This window comes from Cardiocondyla obscurior, linkage group LG24 (assembly GCF_019399895.1).
Source record: "Cardiocondyla obscurior isolate alpha-2009 linkage group LG24, Cobs3.1, whole genome shotgun sequence".
NCBI classification, from domain to species: domain Eukaryota; kingdom Metazoa; phylum Arthropoda; class Insecta; order Hymenoptera; family Formicidae; genus Cardiocondyla; species Cardiocondyla obscurior.
This window is the reverse complement of record NC_091887.1, coordinates 1,850,440-1,870,480: the sequence shown is the minus strand read 5'-3', so window position 1 is coordinate 1,870,480 and position 20,041 is coordinate 1,850,440. Positions and strand designations below refer to the sequence as shown.

General features: G+C 40.5%; 2 protein-coding genes across 2 annotated transcripts in view; one reads left to right on the top strand and one right to left on the bottom strand.

Moving 5' to 3' along the window:
- Urm1 (Ubiquitin-related modifier 1) overlaps positions 1-20,041 on the top strand; it is a 199,515-nt gene that overhangs the window by 164,702 nt on the left and 14,772 nt on the right. The window lies entirely within an intron of this gene.
- LOC139111696 (uncharacterized) lies at positions 1,587-19,448 on the bottom strand. Its single transcript, XM_070672172.1, has 9 exons — positions 19,218-19,448; positions 11,571-11,632; positions 6,301-6,503; positions 5,382-5,659; positions 4,742-5,185; positions 4,170-4,373; positions 3,614-3,867; positions 3,416-3,543; positions 1,587-2,873 (listed from the first exon to the last, which is right to left on the bottom strand). The coding sequence occupies exons 1-9, from the start codon at positions 19,305-19,307 to the stop codon at positions 1,765-1,767; spliced, it is 2,772 nt and encodes a 923-aa protein (XP_070528273.1). The 5' UTR covers positions 19,308-19,448; the 3' UTR covers positions 1,587-1,764.

The window sequence follows — 20,041 nt, the reverse complement described above, 5'->3', positions numbered from 1 at the left end:
CAGAGCGTACGAATGTAAAGGAGCTCAATGAAAATGAGTTCTTGCAAGATGCATCATGTCAAAAGGAAACGGGCGGCACGCGTACTGATTTCGTGATGATAGAAGAAGGGAAATAAGAGAGAGAGAGGGAGATGAATTTTCTTCTTTCCACGCCACTAATAGAAGTGTCACGAACAGAGCCCGGGTCTTATAATCCATTCGTGCTAATTTCAAACCGCATCGGGAATACTCTGGGAACACGAAGAGCGATCGGACCACAGTTTTCCCAGATTTGTCGTCTCTCGGAAGCTTTAAACTTTTCAAACCGCTCGTGGAGCTCGTGGCACGGAATTTCTAAAAGTACAGATTAGGATGTCGCGACTTTTGCCCCGACATTGTCAACGCGATTAGCACACTTTATTTTTCTCTATTTTTTTTTTTATTAAAAGACATTTTTTTTTCTTTTATTATAATAACAAAGTTTAGATTTTTAATGTACATGATTAAAACTTGTGCGCGACATTTACGCGAATTAATTCTCGATAAATTAAATTAATCTTTCAAAATATATATATGTAAATCAACAGCCAAAAAATTATTATATATCTTTAAACGCTGGAGAGTTAACGTACGCCGACTTTATTAAAATTTACACCAGATATTCCCGGATCGATAACGTATACAAATTGTATCATCAAAATGTGCTTTCACCTTTATAAAATTGTATATTACGCACATAGACAATCTTGTATCATGATCTGAAGGGTTTTCCCCTGTACTTGGTAACATTACGAGCCCTTAAAGCGATTAAGGACGGTCCGTTAAACGCAGTACGATAGAAGGCTCCGTCGGCCAAAGATAATTAAAAAGGTAATGAGTAAGCGGATATCTGCTTGCAGCGGAAAGGAGAACGGTACGCCTTAAACACGGTTCGACAGGCCACCGATAAAATAATGACGCAGACGAAAAATCAATCTTCCTCGCAGATAGAGTTTCTTCGATACCGAAGGCAGGTCGAACCGCCGCGGTGTTAACTTGCATCAGGAGTGCAATAACACTAATGACAACGGAAACGTAGTAGAACGTACGAAGGATTTAAAAGTAAAGCTCTGAAAACATACATGCAGTTTGTATGCGCGGCTGTCGCGTAGCTCATTATTTTATTTATTATTTAATATCAATGTTTTTACTATTATTACGTGTCTTTTAAAATAAGATATAATGGAGCGAGTAGAAAAGTATAATTACATTTTTTTTTGCGGAGTGTAGTTTGCTATAAGAGTATATTACAAAAACTTAATTCTTGAAACGCGAACGAGATTAAGGTAAAATCTTCTCACAAAGCTTTTTGTAATGGAAAACTTCGTCTTTCACTTTTGTTGCGATCCGCATTTTCTTCATTTTTTATTATTTATTTTCTTTTTTTTACTTCTTGTGCATCATGCCACCTATGAAAATTAAAAATTGATAACTTTAGTTGAATCAGTTAAGCGGTGTTCTGGTAGTCACTTTTTAAGAGTTATCGAAACTTTATTAATATAAAGCGCCAGGGCAAAAATTAAAAAAAATTTATCACTAGCGAGAAAAATTAAATATTTTTTATGGTGTTATACGTTATACCTTTTTCTTTATTTCTTGTTATTAATTACATGATTATCGTAGGTTATGAATTAATATATTAAACATATTAACAATTTATGTGGCACAAAAAAATTGTAGGGTCATATTTATCGCGCGTGATCACCCAACAGCGAATGAATTGCGAGATGACGTAGTCTAATATAATTAAATGAGTCTGTCGTTGGGTCCGGGATCGGGATCTTCGTGACAATTGTCTGTATTTCTGACTGGCTCTTTTGTGATACTCAAACTCTTGTTCCTTCTTCGCGGCGGCGTAGGGATTTGCTCCAAATTCTCCGTCGCGTCTTCCAAATTTTGAAACAGCCTCGTAGGTTTCTCAGGCGTTTCTCCGGCGGAACTTAAGATCCCGTCTGCGATGCTTTCGAGAAGGTCGAATTTAGATTCTTCTCTTTTCGCCTTGATAGAATTCTTTTCGCTGGGAATCGTCGCGTCGATATTCTCTGGCATTTTGTTATCCGCCGATACCTCGTCAGTTTTTAAATCGACGTCTATCATGACCTTCTCTTCCCAGGTGCAAAAGGACACTTTTCTTTTCTTCGGCGTTGACGTCGAATCTCCGAGAATTTCTTCTACAGATAACTTATCTGTTTTATTCTCAAGCGTACCATCGACTAGAATTTCATTGTTAATCGAACGACATTGATCCGACACGGTCCTCTCGATTACATTGTGCTTCTCCACCGGTATGATTTCCGGCTCGAGAAGCTTCCGCGCGGGAGACTGTTTGCATTCCTCGCTCGTGTTCTCGAGCTTCATAATTTCGTCGGGCTGATCCTCCTTCTCTAACATATCCGAGAGCGCAGCCTCGAGCTCGGTAAGGCTCGGCGTCATCGAGCTGAGATTACTTCCGTCGGTCGCCTCGTCATTCAAGACCTTTAGCAAGGCTGAATGATCGTTACCCAGGATTTGGGCTTTGATCTTTGGCTCCGGGCTTGGCGGTGGCGTCTTTACCCGCTGATCCTGACAATCCTTCTTCAATTTGTTCGTCGCGTCCTTGGCCAGCTTCTCGTCGAAGAAATCGACAATTTCCTCGTCGACTCCCTCGAGCATCTCCTGTGGCAATGACTCTTCGGATATCGTTCTGATTAGCTTGTTCGTTATGTCGGAATGTGCACGCAATTCCTTTGACTCGTACGGATCGTCGTACGGCTCGCTCTCGTTCGACAGGCTACGGCCGAAGATCACCCTCGATTGGTCGGATCGATCGGATTCCCGGACGACGGCGCCGTTCCTGTAGGACCCTTCGATCGTATCTGCCAAATGGAACGTCCGCGGTTTAACTAGTCACGTACGCGAATAGTTGGGTACCTTCTACACTCCAGACGATTACCCGACCGACCGGGATAGAATCCAAGAGCGAATAAGTGCATGGGGTGGAAAGGGACGCGGAAGTTGCGGTCGAACATATATTAGGTTTACATAGCCGAGAATTTCTTGTAAATAGGGAGAAGAATTTCACTCGTCACGTTCACTTTTTTCCTGAACTGTGATTCGTTTCGAATTATTTTACGCGATACTTTTAAAGTTAAAAATTTCGAAAGGCTAAGCAAATTTTTATTATACAAATAATTAAAAATAATTAAAAATGAAAGATGGAATTAAATAATTTTAATAATTAATTTATAATATCACAAAGATTTTTGTACGTAAATTAATATTTTGCGTTAATTTAATTAAAGACAAATTATATAATAAAATTTGAATAGATTTGTTGATTGAAATTTTATAACGTGGTTTTTAAAATACGACCTCAATTTTTTTTAATTTTTATATTAAATTTATCGTGAATACTTACCAAAAGTCGAGCGATGAAGTTCCTCGTTTAGAAAAAACGGTTCTCTATGAACCGGTGACGATCCCTCGCAAGTCGGTGATACTTGACAGATCTCTGACATTTTAGGAGGATCAAAATATCTTAACGATCTAAAATAAATTAATTATATAATTAATCAAAGACGTACGATGTCGCAAAAATTTTAATTAACTCCCATACCTGTTAGTATCTGATATCCAGTCGTCAGGGTGATTAGATTTTTTACTGGAGTCGTCTACCGGCGATGCCGTCTTCCCGAAAGAATCTGGTTTCTGCAACGACGAAATCGTATCTTGAACGCACGAGATTTTCTCATTGTCAGTCCTCTCAGCTTTCCCGGCTTCGATATTTCGCGAGTGGTCGACAACGTCGATACCATCGGAAGGTCCACTTCCCGTACGTTCGTCGTTGCGGAGTTCAATTTGCGGCGTATTCTACAATTTAAATTTAAAATTTATAATATTAATGCTCACACGTGTTTTATCGCGGAAATTTATATGGAAATATTTGAGCGAATTATGTCGTGACGCAGAAATTTTATTAATCTGTTTAGGTAATATATACCCAGAGATAGAAATTGATAATTAAAATTAATTCACGGGCACAATTTAAATCCACTCGGCTTTCAAAAGGGAAAGATACGTTTCTTAATGCGATTAGTTTCTTTATCGGAATACCAGCGCTAACAGGCGTGAGCTTAATATCGATTTCAACGCGGCTCGCTTTGTAAACGTACCTCGGCAGAGAGACGCCGGTTCGAGTCGCAATTACTGATGTCACTGAGGTCCCAATCCTCCAATTTACTTGGATCGTACTTCATGAATCCGCCGTCGGTGACCTCGTTCTTGCTCGAGCCCAAGTTCCCTAGCACCTGATACAGCGACAGGTGCTCGATGCTTCCACGTCGCGGAATATAGTCTTCCAAACATACGCTGGTTTTCTGCAAGCGAGAAATAACACGAGGTGTAATCGTCGACTAAGCTCTGTAGCTCTTTCGGTGCGCCGGCACAGCGAAACTGATTAGAAAATTGATCGAAAGAAAATTGAATGAAATATATAGAAAACGTAATTTAACGAAACAATTTTTTTAATAAAATAACAAGACGTCGCGATAAATTTTATACACATTTTAAATTCAAAGAAAAGTTTAACCATTCTTTAAGACGATTAATAAAATAGTCTAAAAAAATATATAATTATACGTAACAATTTTTTTTTCTTTCTTTTTTTTCTATGGACAACGTGACGTTTCACAATTTTTTCCGTTTAATCAATGAAATAAAATGATAAAAAGTGATCGTGCGGAACCTCGGAAAATGGCGACAGGAAAGAGTCGGCCGGAAGCGAGACGGTACTGCTTCTGACGGGTCTCTTCGGCTGCATCTTCTCTCCAACATTTTCTTCGTCGTCCGCCGTGTTTTTCGCGGAATGCCTAGACACGTCGAGCTCGTCGTAATTCGGCAAGCTAACCGTGCTGTAGTTCTTCATCCTTGTATTTGCTTCCGGTCTGTCATCGACCCTTGAAGCATCCCTGATCCGCCTCTCGAGCTCCTTCGACTTCCGTCTGTCCTGGCGATTAGGAGCCGTAGACTCCTTGATCGACTGATTTCGGGCGCATCTCTCGTATTCCTCATTTTCGAAAATTTTCCGATGATGGTGGCTCGACTCCGAAGTCTTCCACGTTTTTTTATCGCTGGGCGTCCTCTTGCCGGAAACCACCTCGCTAGATATTATTCTTCCGGTACCGTTAACCTGCCGAGGGACGTCGTTACTTTATTCAAGTTGAATAGAACGAGAAGTTTAAGATTAACGTAATTTTTTATATGCTGCTATTCGTTTTTTTTTTCTTTTTTTTGCACAAATTAAATGACACTGTGCAGAAATTAATTAACCTGCAATATACTTTTTACCGTATTAAGAAAATTTTAATTATAATTAACTGTCATGCCTTGTGTTCGTAAATCTCTTTTGATTTTCGACCATCATGCTTCGTATCTTCCGTGCAGGTTTTTTCAGCTCCTCGTGCCTCGACGTCACCATTCTGGTTGATACTCGTCTTCGGCGATCTGACCGACAAATATAACGGTTCCTCGCTCGTATCGCCGCGTCTCAAATTATTGGTCACGTTCTCAGGAATCTCGTCCGGTTTCGGCGGCAAGGGTCTGCTGCGGTTCCTTTTTTTTCGCCTCGGAGGTGGCACTGGAGTGTTGTCCTTCAGATTTGAACCTGCGGCGATATAATACATTTGCCCGAATGGAATGATTACCGCGCGACATATCTACTTTATCTCGTACAACGACGCTTGTGCCATGCAGATTGAATGATTTTAATGACTTTAATAATCCCCGACAATATCAGTGGCCGTTACTTGCGCCATTGTCGCAGCGTTAACCCGGCTCGTTAAAGATCCGCGTAGTGTAACAATAAATTGTCCGGGCTTATGGCTCACGCTCGGACAAGAAACGGAAGAGAGAAGGCCGCGGGTTGAATTCGCGAGAGCCAGTTCTCTTGCGGCGCGCACTCCTGTTACGGTTTCATAACTGGGTACTTGAGATTACGTTCCAGCAAAGGCGTATCCGCACAAACGACTAGCAATTTTACACGTCATCACATAACTTCTATATCCCGTATCTTTAATTTCTACAAACCAGCACTGATTTACCCGAGGTCGCGTTTGTTAAAAAATTAATTTTTTTTTAAATTAAATATACTTCACACCGTATTAAAAAAAAAATGCATTTTAGATTCCGTTGCACGCCGCGGTGTGATTATTATTTTATTTCGGTCCAGATTGCGCGTAATGCGAATCGTACGCGGTAACGATCCGCCGATCGCGGTACAACCTGACGATAAATTGCCGAGCTTACAGCTGAGCGTAGATATGACGGCGGGACGTGGACTAGCGTCGACAATCGAGTTGGTGAGAGTCGAGCTCGCTCTAGGCGGGCTGGGCACTTCGAGATTGACATCCACCCAGTCGCTAGGATGAAAAGGTCTGTCCACGGAGTCTATGCTCCGTCCCCTCGTGAGCATCTCCCTCGGTGGTGAACCGGCGTATCCTATTTCGGAGCTACACAGGAAAGATTAAGTTGAGCCGCCGCTTTCCCGCTAATGCGCTCGATAGCTCGGAATGTAAATATATGACGGCCGCGAACGAAAATGATATGTGTAATCGATCATCGAGTATACCGCGTTAAGCTCTGCGTGGAAACCCATCGCGTAGCGCGCAGCGTGGATATTTTAATTCTCGCCGATGTAAGCTGACGATACGTTAGGCATGAATAATTAAAGAGAAACGTCTGAACTCATATGTAAAAGTATTCGATAACGGGCATAAGCGAAAGTAATTTCTTTTTTCTTTTCTTTTCTTCTTGACAAGCCAAAGTGTACTTTTTTTTAAAGTAAAATGTGAAGCCGTTCGAGGCTGAATTTTATCACGTTACGAGAGAATCGTTTTCGAAAAATGTATTCTACGAGATACGCAACGGTGGGTCGTGTAACGAGTAAAATATGAGGTAACGTTTCTTCGGAGAATTCAAATCTACATTTTTTTCAAATGCAATTTTTCCTACCGCTGTAGTACTTACCATCGAAATGATGTACAACTGTTCCGTACCATTAAAGGCTTATTCAAATTTCAGCTGTAGTTTCTCGGCGCGGCCGAAATATTCGCGGTGGGGTAGGAAAGCGAGATAAATTCGCATTCTTTCGTTAGTGTCACGCGTGGGCTGAGCAGGCGACGTTTAATTCCGCGCCACTTTTCAGACAATTTGTGTCTATCAGGGAACTACAGCCCGGTGCCCGAAATAATTCGGAATCGCTGTGTACCGGCGTTACGTAGTTTTATACGGTTTATCGCAAATGCATTCCGTGTTTCTTCGCGTCCCTTGAGCTATAACTCTTTCGGGACGCGAAACATTACCGGAATTTCTCTCATACAGTCTCCTGCTCGCACGAGAGTGCCTTTCAACTTCGTACAAAATACCCCCGGTGCACGCGAACGATTTCAAAATATCTACAAAGAAGGAAGAATTCCGTTCGTCTCGCCAGAGCATTTCTTATCAGTGATTTACTTACATTAAACTACCATAAATATAGAGTAAACACGATACAGTATTAAATTCCAACGTCTAATTGCTAAATAAATTGTAACAAATAATTTCGTTTCAATGAAAATTAAAGTAACAATAAATCATTTAAATAAAAATATTATTTAGAATTTTTTTTTTAATTAAAAAAATAATATATTTACTTTTCTTTTATATTTATATTAAAGTAGAGGAATATTTAATTATACGTAGACAGTTGACGTTTTTATTTAATATGATCGTTCAAAAATGCTAAAATAGTTAACGGGAAGTTAAGAATGAACTTTGCTTTTTGTCTTAATAGTTTTAAGGAATCTTATATGATTAATTTATAATCAATTAATCAATATTCTATTCTGCATTTAATAGGCATCAATATACGTAGGCACGATTACTCGGTCTGTATTAACCGGAGGGTCGTAACTACGTGTGACACGTGCAGTTTATTTACTATGTTAACCCGCGTATATACATATATACATATATATATATATATATATATACGAGCTGGTGGATCGTAATTTATGCCTCGGCGTGCGCGAATAATTTACGCGAAATGATCATCCTCGTTGTTCTTGCGGGCTCAAATGAATTAAAATTCACATTGTTGGAACAATTCGTGCCGACAAGCGGATTATTATAAGCAGGTCTCTGTTGTGTGCGTGTTTTATCATAGCGGATTCATAAAATATGCATTATAAACATGATTATTACTAGGTACACGTTTCAATTTCGGGGGCTTTTAACATTCGTCGAGAGACTCGACTCGGCAAAAGTTCACCCATCTGTAACTTCTTTCTCTCTCTCTTTTTACTAATAATTAACAGAAACGATCAACGATAAAATGTTATTAGGTTAAACGCACAGTTTTTCATCACTTAATATATCCTCCGCTGGCTTTAATGTGAAAATAAACAGTACCTATCTACGTCGTTAATTACGGGCTGATGATAAATACTGGTTCAACGTCAGGTATCCTAACGGTACGCTATGAAGAATATCTTGCCGGTTACGAAACTGCTGCAAAATTATGTAGTAATTTTACAACATATACTCGTTTTGCTTGTTGTGCATAACGTGCCATTAATACATTTTATCCGCGAAATAAGAGCTTTCGCCATCGGCGGCTCGTGCAGATAAAAAAAAAAAAAATTGACATCGTCGCGTCAAGTAATATATGTTTAATTTTTGGCCACGCGTAGCGTAACTAAATTATTATTATTTTTTTTTTAATATTAATTCCAAGTCGATGTTTGTGGTATGGTAATTAATTGCGGCTTAGAATACCTCAGTGATTAAAATTACTTAACAATTGAAATTATGGCAAATAATCGGCAAACAAACGGAAGCCCTACCTGCCTTAAACTTTATAAGGAATTCTGATGTGCGCGTTATACAGGATGATATCTTACGACTGAAGTAAACGACGTTATTTTGGTGGCGCGCAATAAAGGCTCCGCGATATCGCGGCTGTGATTCCCCGTCGATCGCGCAATAAATCGCGATATATCGTGCCTAAGGAGAGAAGAACGCAATTTCCCGATGCGACAGCGGCAGCCTCGAAGTGAAATCTAAACGACCTAGCCGTGTAAGCGTCATCGTCGAAGGTGAACCTAACTATACAATGAATTGAGAGAGAAAAAGAGAGAGAGAGGTGACGGGCTCGACCTTAAATGGTCACACCGTCGTGTCAGGCGAGTGGCGAACGCCGCGTCGCACCCGATAACGTAATTTTATTTCTGCCTCGCCACTTTTCGTAATTGAATTATATACGGTGTTCACAAGCGTCACAATCGATTCGTCGATCTTGAATAAGAACGAAACAGCGAGCAATTAAACGTCAATTTTCTTAAACCCGTGGAAAATTAATTATTTGCATCGTGAATTTTTATACATTATCTTGTGATTTAAAAGAAATAATTAAATATATACAGTTTAATAAATCATGTTAATAGATTTCTTTTTGTATTAATATCGAAAAAAAGTATCTTCATATTCAAATAAAAAAAAAATATATATATAAATAAAAGATAAAAATTGTTCGTTACCATTTCCATTTGATTCTCTTCGGAATGTTCCCTTTTTTTATATTTTTTAAATTTTTTTTAACGTGTAAAATGTTCTACCATGAATTCGATACGGACAGAAATTTTTACAATAGAATCATATCGCACTAGCAAAATGCAAATACTTAAAGTAATAAAAAGATACCGAACGGTATATTTATCTCGCCGTTCCATCTCTCATTTCCATATAAATGATATATCTATAGAAAATTATTGATAATACGCGATACTCGGTTGAATTTTGGATTATCGTGTCGATTGCGAGAGAAGAGGAATCGAATTTCGACAGTGGAATATTTCTGAAGCCCGGACACGTTACATGTAAAATGTGTGGCGCATCGCGGGCAGGGTGGCGGTCCTCTGGTTCTCTCGTTACCAACGAAAAGGATCTACGCCGTGTGACAGGTTTATCCTATAGTCAGACAGCTTTTAGGCCACATGACAGAGAATCCACACGGCGATGATCGAGCGTGGGTCGGTCGCTTTAGTTTACTCTCATCCTATGCCTCGTTTCCTTTTTAAGGTCAGTGGAACATTCCTGGACCCACGTGAAAGTCTAAAAACTACTGCTATTTTTTTTTTGCGAGAGCAAAAAGGGAATCCGATATTTTCAAATTTGACGCGTTTGTGCCATCGTGAATTAGAAAAAACTGGGCTCTGGAAATTTGCGAAATGAGATAAACCAAAACTGGACGGCTCTTTGCAATTTGAAAAATTCAAAAAGCACGGTTTTGTAACTTTCAACATAATTTAATATCTATATGCAAGCAGGAAATGTATTTGTTTTTTAATATATAAATATTAATATATATTTTTATTAGCACTTTAATTTAATCTCGGCTAATACATTTTTCTGTCGGAAAGTAAATTAATTTTTGCACTCTTTAGTTTTATAACGTAATGTGGTTTCAACAGCGATCATCATAATACTCGGTAATACTTTGAAAATCCCCCGATAACGAATATTATATGTTAATTTCAGTAATCTACTTAGAAATCTGAATTAGACCGAGCTGCAAGTGACCTGCTTATTATGCATATTTCAAAAAGCTATATTACTATACTAGACTTTACTGCTCAATTATATACCTGTTCAAAAGAATGTACTTTCTCTCTCTCTCTCTTTTTTTTTTTTTTATTGCGTAGTGTACTGCTATGTCGATTACATTTTTTTCTCGTCGAGGTACTAACGATTAAATCGATAACTTTATCTCGATAGCAACGATCAGGTTGATTGGCTCGCTACCTCGCATACTACGGGTTAATATTTCTAATATATTGTCTTCAAACATATCATGTGGTTACACAAGCATTTCTCTCGTATCATATTACGATCTATAATACATGAACACTACGAAACATATATTCAAGTATACAGGGTGTCCCTCGCATAACGAAGGATACTTGGTGGGTGGGTAGAGACAAGTCTCGCTCGCGCGTTGTCGGTCGCCTCTCCGCGCGCGTCGTCGCATCGTCCAACTTAAATTAGCGGATCTTCTTTCATACGAGTTCTTTTGTAGCGTACCTTCTGTGTGCCGCGATGACGGCATTAATCGCATTAACGGTATAGCGCACAATTTTTCGTTGGTAACTAGGAAGATGTAAGGCCCTCCCCCTCCCCAGCTGCGTCACTTTCTATCAATTCAAGTATCTCACCGGAATTAATATGGTCGCGCGAATTATATCCCCCCCCTCCTCCCTGCTGGCCACCTCTAAGTGATTATCTCCGACCCACGTTCTCGTGCAATTAACAGCAACGATGATGTGCGCTCTTGGCAATAACCGTCAGCGAAATTACAGAGCGAGGCGACTCTTAAAAGCGACACTGAAATCCTGTTATACCGTGTAACGCGGGAGTATAACGATAAAGTTTGCGTGCTGCCATGATTCGCGAAATGCGTGAGTAAAGTTTAAAGAAAAAAAAAGGGGGGTGGGAGGGAGGAAAAAAAGAAGAAAAGAAAAAAGAAAGAAACAGACGCGTACCTCGTAACTCTCTGCGTGGCGCCTCCTAAGACCGACCCTTCCTCCTTTAAACTCGGATAAATCTGAAACAAAAGTAAACGTAAACGTTTATACTCGTTCCATATTCCTAAAAGTTTAGATAAAGAGAAAAATGCCACTTTTATTGTTGAACGCATATACCTTTTATTCCGCAAGTATTCGAGAACTTTGCGAAAAAAAAATAGAAAAACCGGATTTCGTAAGTTTCATAAATTTAATGAGATACATTTTTATGAAAAGGACGAAGGACCTCGTGTGCCATTACGATTATTGACTAATTTATGCTTTGATATTGGGCTTTATTTCTGTAAAATATGATGAAGCAAAATAAAAAGTATCTGTCGTTCAGTTTTCGTAACGCTGTTGAAACGCGATTATTTCAGAGTGACAAATAATGCAACGTCGTTGAGGCATTAAATAATTGCGTGAGATTAAACAAGATGATTCCATTGATTCTATTTCGACGGGCTTAAAGGTAGCACCATCGAGGATTAATAAGTCATTAACGGTATAATTACTTCGACGCGCCCTTAGGTCGGGAGAATGCGAGGGTAATTCTCCAGGCAAGCGTCGAGACGCGAGGTGGATGAAGGATCGTCGATTCGATCGCATGGGGAGCCGATTAAGCTAATTCGCATTACCTGGCTCATCGGCTCGTTTACTCGACCGAAAACCATAGACGCAACCCATGAATTGTGCCCCAGAAAATTCTTTTTGAAAAGTTCGCGACCGCAAAAATCCATTTTTGCGACTGGCTGATTAAAGATCGCCATCGTAAATCTCGCGGATAAAGTAGCCGCATCAAAATTTTCTATTTTTTTTCTTTCTTTTTCTTTTTCTTTTTTTTTCCCCCTTTTTTTCTTTAAGCTTACTTTTACAATTCTGAAATCTCGGCGCTCTAAAACGCTGGAGGATGACTCTCATAATTCTTTCCTAGCAAAAATAAAATTCTTCGTTGCAAGATATTGCTCGGAAGAGATTTGACTTTGAAAAATGGCAATTTCATTAAAATATTGTGCGAAACCTCTGCTTAAAAGCAAGGGACATTTCTTCAAGAGGTTTTAAATGAATGCAATTTTAGGAAGCATCTCGCAGTAACGTACACGTCTCAGCTTCAAGACGATTAGAATTAAAATTAAACACAATTAGTATCTAATTAGCGTTCCTTATTATATGCCATTAGTGATAGTCTGCCACACTTATTCTTAGCAGAATTAGAAACTGTTAACGAAATTAGGCGCATAATAAGCGTTAACGAAATTAGAAGCGTTCGCTTATTAGATAAATTACGAACAATCTTGCCCATAAAAAAAAAGAAAAAAAAAATCTATTACACTCCGCGTAGAGAATAAAGTTCACGCGATACCGCCAAGTGTTCTGCAACAAGTATAACGGTAATAGTTTCCGAACGCATGCGTTATCTTTCAATTCAGTGGAATGTCCCGGGAAGACGACACGGGTAATAAGCTTAACGGAAACATGACTTGGTCCCTGACACTCTTGTCGAAGGATTACACAATCGACGGCCATCCTGCGCGAATAACGTTGCATAATACCCTTTTGTAGCCTCGCGGGACGCGAAAACACGACGGCGTGCAAGAGGTGTGGAGCACCGGCGGACTCAATACAATTTCGCCGTCTTTACGATCGGCCTTCGGCTCCGATACGAGATATCCCAGATGACTCGACCGGGTGACGCGTCGGTCATTTCTCAGCACGCTGAACGATTATTGCTTATAGTATGTAACAACGACGTTGTCGCGTGAACGTACTCTCGGCACCGCATTCGCGAAATTTATTCGACGCCGCGTGAAAAAACAAAGTTCTTTTTTTCTCTCTTTTTATTTTTTTTTCTCTTTCTTTTTTTTTTATATATATTTTTTACTTTTTTATTCGGACGAAATGTTGCAGGACAATTGTATTCAGCCTACTTTTAGTAACTCTCGGTGTTACTGAAAAAGTGTGATATGTTATTTCAACTGAGCGCATATAGGATAATAATATTTCGAACGCCAGGCCAATTTGTTCGACCTATCCGTGAGAGAGAAAAAATTGAACGGATAAAGCATTGATCGGAATCGGTGCATAGCGAGGAAGGTCGGTCGCTTCACGCCACGATGATTTTGGCAATACGAATGTGTCAGGATGAATTCCGACCAAATGTCATTTTTCGCCAATTCCATCTGTTCGCGAGAACGAAGAGCGAATGTACGCGTATGATTTTTTTTCCCCTTTTTTATTTAAAGTTATTATATATTACAAGAGTTTTTTTTCCTCTCCGTAAAAGAGCAAATTCTTTTAAATATCGAGATTATTAACAAACGTCACGAGCAGCAGCTTTTCCTCATTTTCATTCAGCGTCGAGTTTTGTACGTATAATTTGAACTTTATCGCGCGCAATCCGTTAGTTATCTAGGGAGAGGAAGAGAGAAACTGCAAGGAAGCGAGCCTCCTGCATTTCTGCCACGATAAACTCCCAGCAACGGGAATTAAAACTCGATTCACGACAGGTTAATCGCGGAATAGCGAGTCAGGTGGAAGGAGCGCGATATAGCCTTCGACGTAATATAGATACGTTGTAAGTGGCGCTGCAAATAATAGGGCGTTAACGAGATTAAACGGGACGAGACGGGCGTCCTTGCATCGATCTCTCACGGCTTGGCGAGGTGGCAGTTACCTGCCGGGCGTATATTCCACATATACGCCGAGAGAGAAAGAGATAGAGCGCGGCCCTTTTGGAAATCGTACACGTGTCGCACGGCAGTTCCTCCGGGCGCGGTTTACATTGCAAATTTGTCGGAAAACTTCTCGCGCGCGACACATTGCCCAACGGAGTCAGCGGGCAAAAGTTATTTCGCCGATTAAGTTACGTCCCGAGCCGGCGGTGCCCTGGGTTGCCACCACCGTCCGGCAGCATTGTTTCAACGAAATGTTATTCGTGAAATGCATCGCCCGGTCTCGCGGGATTGCCACCCGACTACTTGCAAAAGCGTTGCGGTTGACGATGCCGATGACGCGCCGTTAAACATTGATTATTCTTACGAAGCCCGAAATAATATAACGCAGTTTGAAAACTTATCTTTACATTTTCCTGGAGAATTATTAATCGCGTGGTGAATAGATAATCGCACGCGAGACTCGCTGTCGTTGCAAAATGAAATTCGTCTTGTACGTAAAATTTTCGATTGCAAAGGATTTCTCGCGAGAGTTTAACGAGAAACTCTTATGTAACTTTTAGCGTATGCGAAAAAAAAAAAAAGACAAAGAAAAAAAGGCGTGAACTCACCGCGGAAATAAAGTGAATCTAGCGAGTTTAGCACGGTGGAGGATCCTTTATCGCTTGCAAATGCAAATGCATTTTGCACGACAGTTGTTTCGGCAAATGTCAATGCGGCAAAAAGTTGAAACCTAGCGTGAAATCCGCGCGCACATTACGGCACCGGTTATAACCAAAGTTTTATTATATCTTCGTGACAGTGGGCAATTTTCTGGGTTCCTGCACAAATATCTAATGTAACTTTCACTATCTATTAATAATACAGTGGCGTAGGTCGAACGGCCAACGTCTACCTCCGTGAAGCTGCGTTACCGAGGCGTGATTGTCTTTTTCGGCCACAGGATTATCTAACGAAATCCAACGAGTTCGAAATCAAGATTAAGCCGCGAGATTAAATTGCATTTGCTGTCGAACGAATTCGCCCGGCTTAATTATAATTTAGCGATACAGTTTACGTAGTATATATATATATATATTTTTTTTTTCTTGCATAAAAGTAGAAATGTATTGGTAACGGTGCCATAAAAATACGGGTTTATTTTACGTAATCTCCATTCTCCTGCTAGGTCGGTGCTAGGTACCGATGCTTCAATCACAAGTACACGATGTATATCACGCGAACGTAATTGTATTCACATGGTTCTACGAGCACACATGCTCGTGTATATAGCCAACTACATACGCGGCTTCGCACAAACGTGATTCGCTAAGGACGTTACGTTTTCCATTTCGACGAGCTCATGCATAAGAGCGATATTAGTAACATATCATTAACAATTCAAACCAGGTCGGCTCGCCGAGCTGGCTTCTTCGAGCCGAGGTATTCGTTAAACCTGACGTAAGTCTAATTTTATAAACAAACTAACAGTAATTAGTAACGGAAAATTGTAGCCGTTAATCGGTTCTTGTTAGAAGTGAAATATTACAAGCCGGACATTAAAATATATATACAGTGACTGAACTATTTGATCAAATGTTTGATTATTGATCAAAATCGCATCAAATTTTTTAAAATAAACAGTGAAGAAAGAAAACTGTTAATTTTTTATTAAAATTAGTTAGTTTTATACAAAATTAAACGGATGAAATTAAAAAATAATGGTTCCATTTGTACTGCATCCTAAAAGAATGAAAAATGGCATTTGATCAAATAGTTCACTTTAAATAGTTTCCTTAAACTAAAGCCATTTTTTTCTTACATTTTAATATTTGGTGTAGCTTCCTTTTGCATTAATAACTGCTTTAATTCTACGAGGCATTGATTGTATCAAATTGATACAAGTGGACGCTGGAATTGAATTCCACGCAGCTTTTGTGCGATTCCATAGTTCGTCCAACGTCGTACAACGAGGCTCCAAAGTCAAAGATTTCTTGAGCTCACCCCAGAGATGTTCAATCGGGTTCAGATCTGGAGACTGTGGAGGCCAACCCAACACTAGGAATCGTTGACTTTGGAGCCATTGGGTGGTGATCCGAGCAGTGTGTTTCGGATCGTTATCGTGTTGAAAGATAACGTCGTTGTGTAGTTGCTGCGTGGAATTCAATTCCAGCGTCCACTTGTATTAATTTGATACAATCAATGCCTCGTAGAATTAAAGCAGTTATTAATGCAAAAGGAAGCTACACCAAATATTAAAATGTAAGAAAAAAATGGCTTTAGTTTAAGTAAACTATTTAAAGTGAACTATTTGATCAAATGCCATTTTTCATTCTTTTAGGATGCAGTACAAATGGAACCATTATTTTTTAATTTCATCCGTTTAATTTTGTATAAAACTAACTAATTTTAATAAAAAATTAACAGTTTTCTTTCTTCACTGTTTATTTTAAAAAATTTGATGCGATTTTGATCAATAATCAAACATTTGATCAAATAGTCCAGTCACTGTATATATACTACGTAATCTAAAATAGAGTACAACGGAACAAATATCTATATACTTTTACGGTTCAAAGAAATTTTTTAACGAAACAATTATTAGAAAAAAAATTTCTTTTTCTTTCCTTCTTTCTTTTTTCCCCTGTTTTTTTTTTTTTTCTTACGATGCAGTATTACGAGACTCATTTGCCTACTATTCTTCAAATATGCACGCGCACGTGAATCAGAGAGGCGTATTTTTCAAGTCATACCCGCGAGGTAGAAAACGTCGAGTGCGATAAGGTGGCGGCGGCCAGAAAGCCAGGGTCCGTCCGACCGTACCTTGGTACCGTTGGCAATCATATTTCCGCGGCAATCTTGACTCACCCTCGATAAAGATAGCGGCGAGCTAAAGCGTGGCGGAGACGGAGCTTTAATTCGCCGGCGAATACTTATCGGGTCTAAATTGCGACGTCGGCGTCGTCGAAGGCCCCCGTGCTCGCAATTAGATGATCCGCGGGGAGATCTAGTAGCGTTTCGTGGTACACGACAGTTTCGAGACCCAGTTTCGAGAGCTAAGACGTATACGACGTACATACGCCGCGGAAACAACGCAACTGTGCAAATATAGATATCATATCAATTCCGCGATTTTACGATGAATACGGGCGTGCGTGACGCGAATCTGGAATGCCGCGAAGCGACATGCGATGAGGTGCGCAAACAATACGCGTACAGGATGAATAATACGGGCGTTCGCAACCCACGTCGTACGAAGGCGCAATTGATTTAATTGAACCTAAAAATACCTTGACAATTCGCAATTCGATGGTGTAAGCGTGGTGATTGTTTGCCAGCCGGTGATTTCGAGCGTGGGCGTATCAGGAAGAAAAATACAACGCGGTACAAAAGAAACGTATACAATTATCGAACGCGATACAACGGCTGTTACGCTATGTTCAGTCTCCCGTGATTTGCATGATTTTTTGGGTGCGGAGATAGAAAAAAAAAAAAACTTGAAATATTCGAACGGAGAGAGGAAACAAAAATATTCGTTGAGAAATAACACTTTTGGATTTACATGACGGACATTTATTCTCGTTTACTGCGCAAAGATCGTGGCCTTTTTTTTTTTATTTCTTTTTATTTCAAATGAGCGAAGCAAAAATCACACGAAGCGATCAAAGTGACGACCTCGCTGATCTGATTTTTCCTCCTGTTCGTTTCTTACACAAGAAATCCTTGACGCGTTTTTCTCGTTTAACGCCGAACTTATCACGCCGTGTCTAATTAGTTGTATCACCGCGCACGAGTTATATGCGCCTCTTGCTAACGCGAATCTATCGTCGGCCATCTGCGCCGTTCTGAAGCGATCGGCTTTTTCGCACCCGAAATCGATCCCCACGAAGTGGAAGCGAGAACGAGACTCGGTAACAAATAGATCCGCGCATCGACGCGCGAGATTGACGACACAAAGCCTATAAATTATTGCCCGGGAAGGCGTTAGATTTACATATCGAGTCCGACTTCGCGATCTAAATCCGCAGCTGTGCATCATCTCCCGGAAGTTACGAGGAAGATAGCGACCGAGTCTCGGCTTTTACGCCGTGGCGAACACGCGTATTAGGTTCCTCCGATATAATTTATCGTTTCTACGCGCTATCGGGAGTAAAAGCAGGGATTCGCTTGGTAATTGCGATCGCATCCGCATACCCGGAATTCCAAATTAGCGTGGCACGCACGCCCAGCACGCGCTCCTCTCGCAGATTCGTGCAATCCGTGCGCGACGGGCGCCCGCTGCATGTGTGCATATGCATGTTATATAATAACGAGGACGCGCATCTCCGTATCCGTTTCAAGTGCACGTGGAAACCAACAGCCACTGCCGCCTCCTCCGGCGTGTAGCTCTTTTTATTTTCGTACCCGCCGCCGCTTCTCTCGGTCCCGCTTTACACCGGAGACAACCGGCGTAACGATCGCGCAAAATTATATGGCAAACAGATGTTTCTCGTGACGCGACACGAATACGATAGTCATCGCGCGGTCACACGAGCGAGATCAACATTTTGCCGACGGTAGTCGCGAAGCTACTTTCCGAATACGCTAAAACGCCGGAAAATAATCGCCCGCCCCGAACTCCCACCGCGGCGTTTACATTAGATTTAAAGGTGCCGGCGTGGAAAAAAACTTTTTTTTTCCACGCTTTTATCTGGGCGGTATTATGCAAATAATAATGCCGTAAACGTTATTGAAAATGGGGGGAGAGAGCGCTGCATTTGCGTGCGCGAAATCCAATTCGCCAAATAAAATCAAGCATGTAATTCTCAAACTGGAACGAAATATTCATGAGGCTTTATCGCGAGTGTTTGCATAAATTACATTCGCCGCTGGTAAGCTCGTTAGCGAATCACTCGCGCGTCATCGATCATAAACACATGATTAATTATCGATTAAAGAGTTGTTTGGGCAAGAAGCGTATGGTTTCCGTACGTACCCGATGCGCGCATCGCACAAAAACTCGGTCCAGCGGCGACTTGGAGTCCTGGGCCTTAGAGGTTCTCTCCTTGCACCACGCCTGACCCATTTTTCTCTTTCTCTCTCTCTTCTTTTTTATTTCCCACTACCTGCCGGGTTTTTCCTTTTCTAGTCGAGTCGCTTGTACGGCGGTCGGAGTGGTTCCTCTTATCGACAAGGCCTGATAAAGTAGGCCATCTTTGAATCCGTTCTTCGTGACCTGCCGCAAACCGGCGTGTTTCCTGCGTTCCGCCGCGCGATCGGATCTCGGCTGAATTCTCGAACGTAAAAGAAAGGCAGGCCGGCCCGTGGACCCCTCGAGGGAAATGAAAAGAAGGCGAAGATCGTGGTGTCGTCTCCTCGATGCGTGTGACCTCCTCTCTCGCCTCCCAGTCTGAAAGATAAATCCCAACGATCTATTCTGCTCTAATTTATTTATTTCGCTAAACGATCCCCGTAGGTGTAATTACGCGAGCGCATCCTAGTTCAGCGAGATTTAAACGCTTAAATGATAAATTATCGTTTGGACATTTAAATTTATACGGGAAATATCGAGGAAACATTAAATCGCACGGTTTCGAGAAAACGCAATGATTTCCCGAGTGTGCTATAAATTTACGATATTATGAGACTGTAACAAATTTTGTCGACAAATGTAAATTTCGTCGTTACGTATCGTCGTGCAGTTTGTCCGCAGTGATATGTTAATATGAAATTAAATAGAGAATTTATTTACGATTAGACGACGGTAAACACGAAAGCGTTTAATTACGTAATTAAATTAATTTGAAAAAATAATAAAAT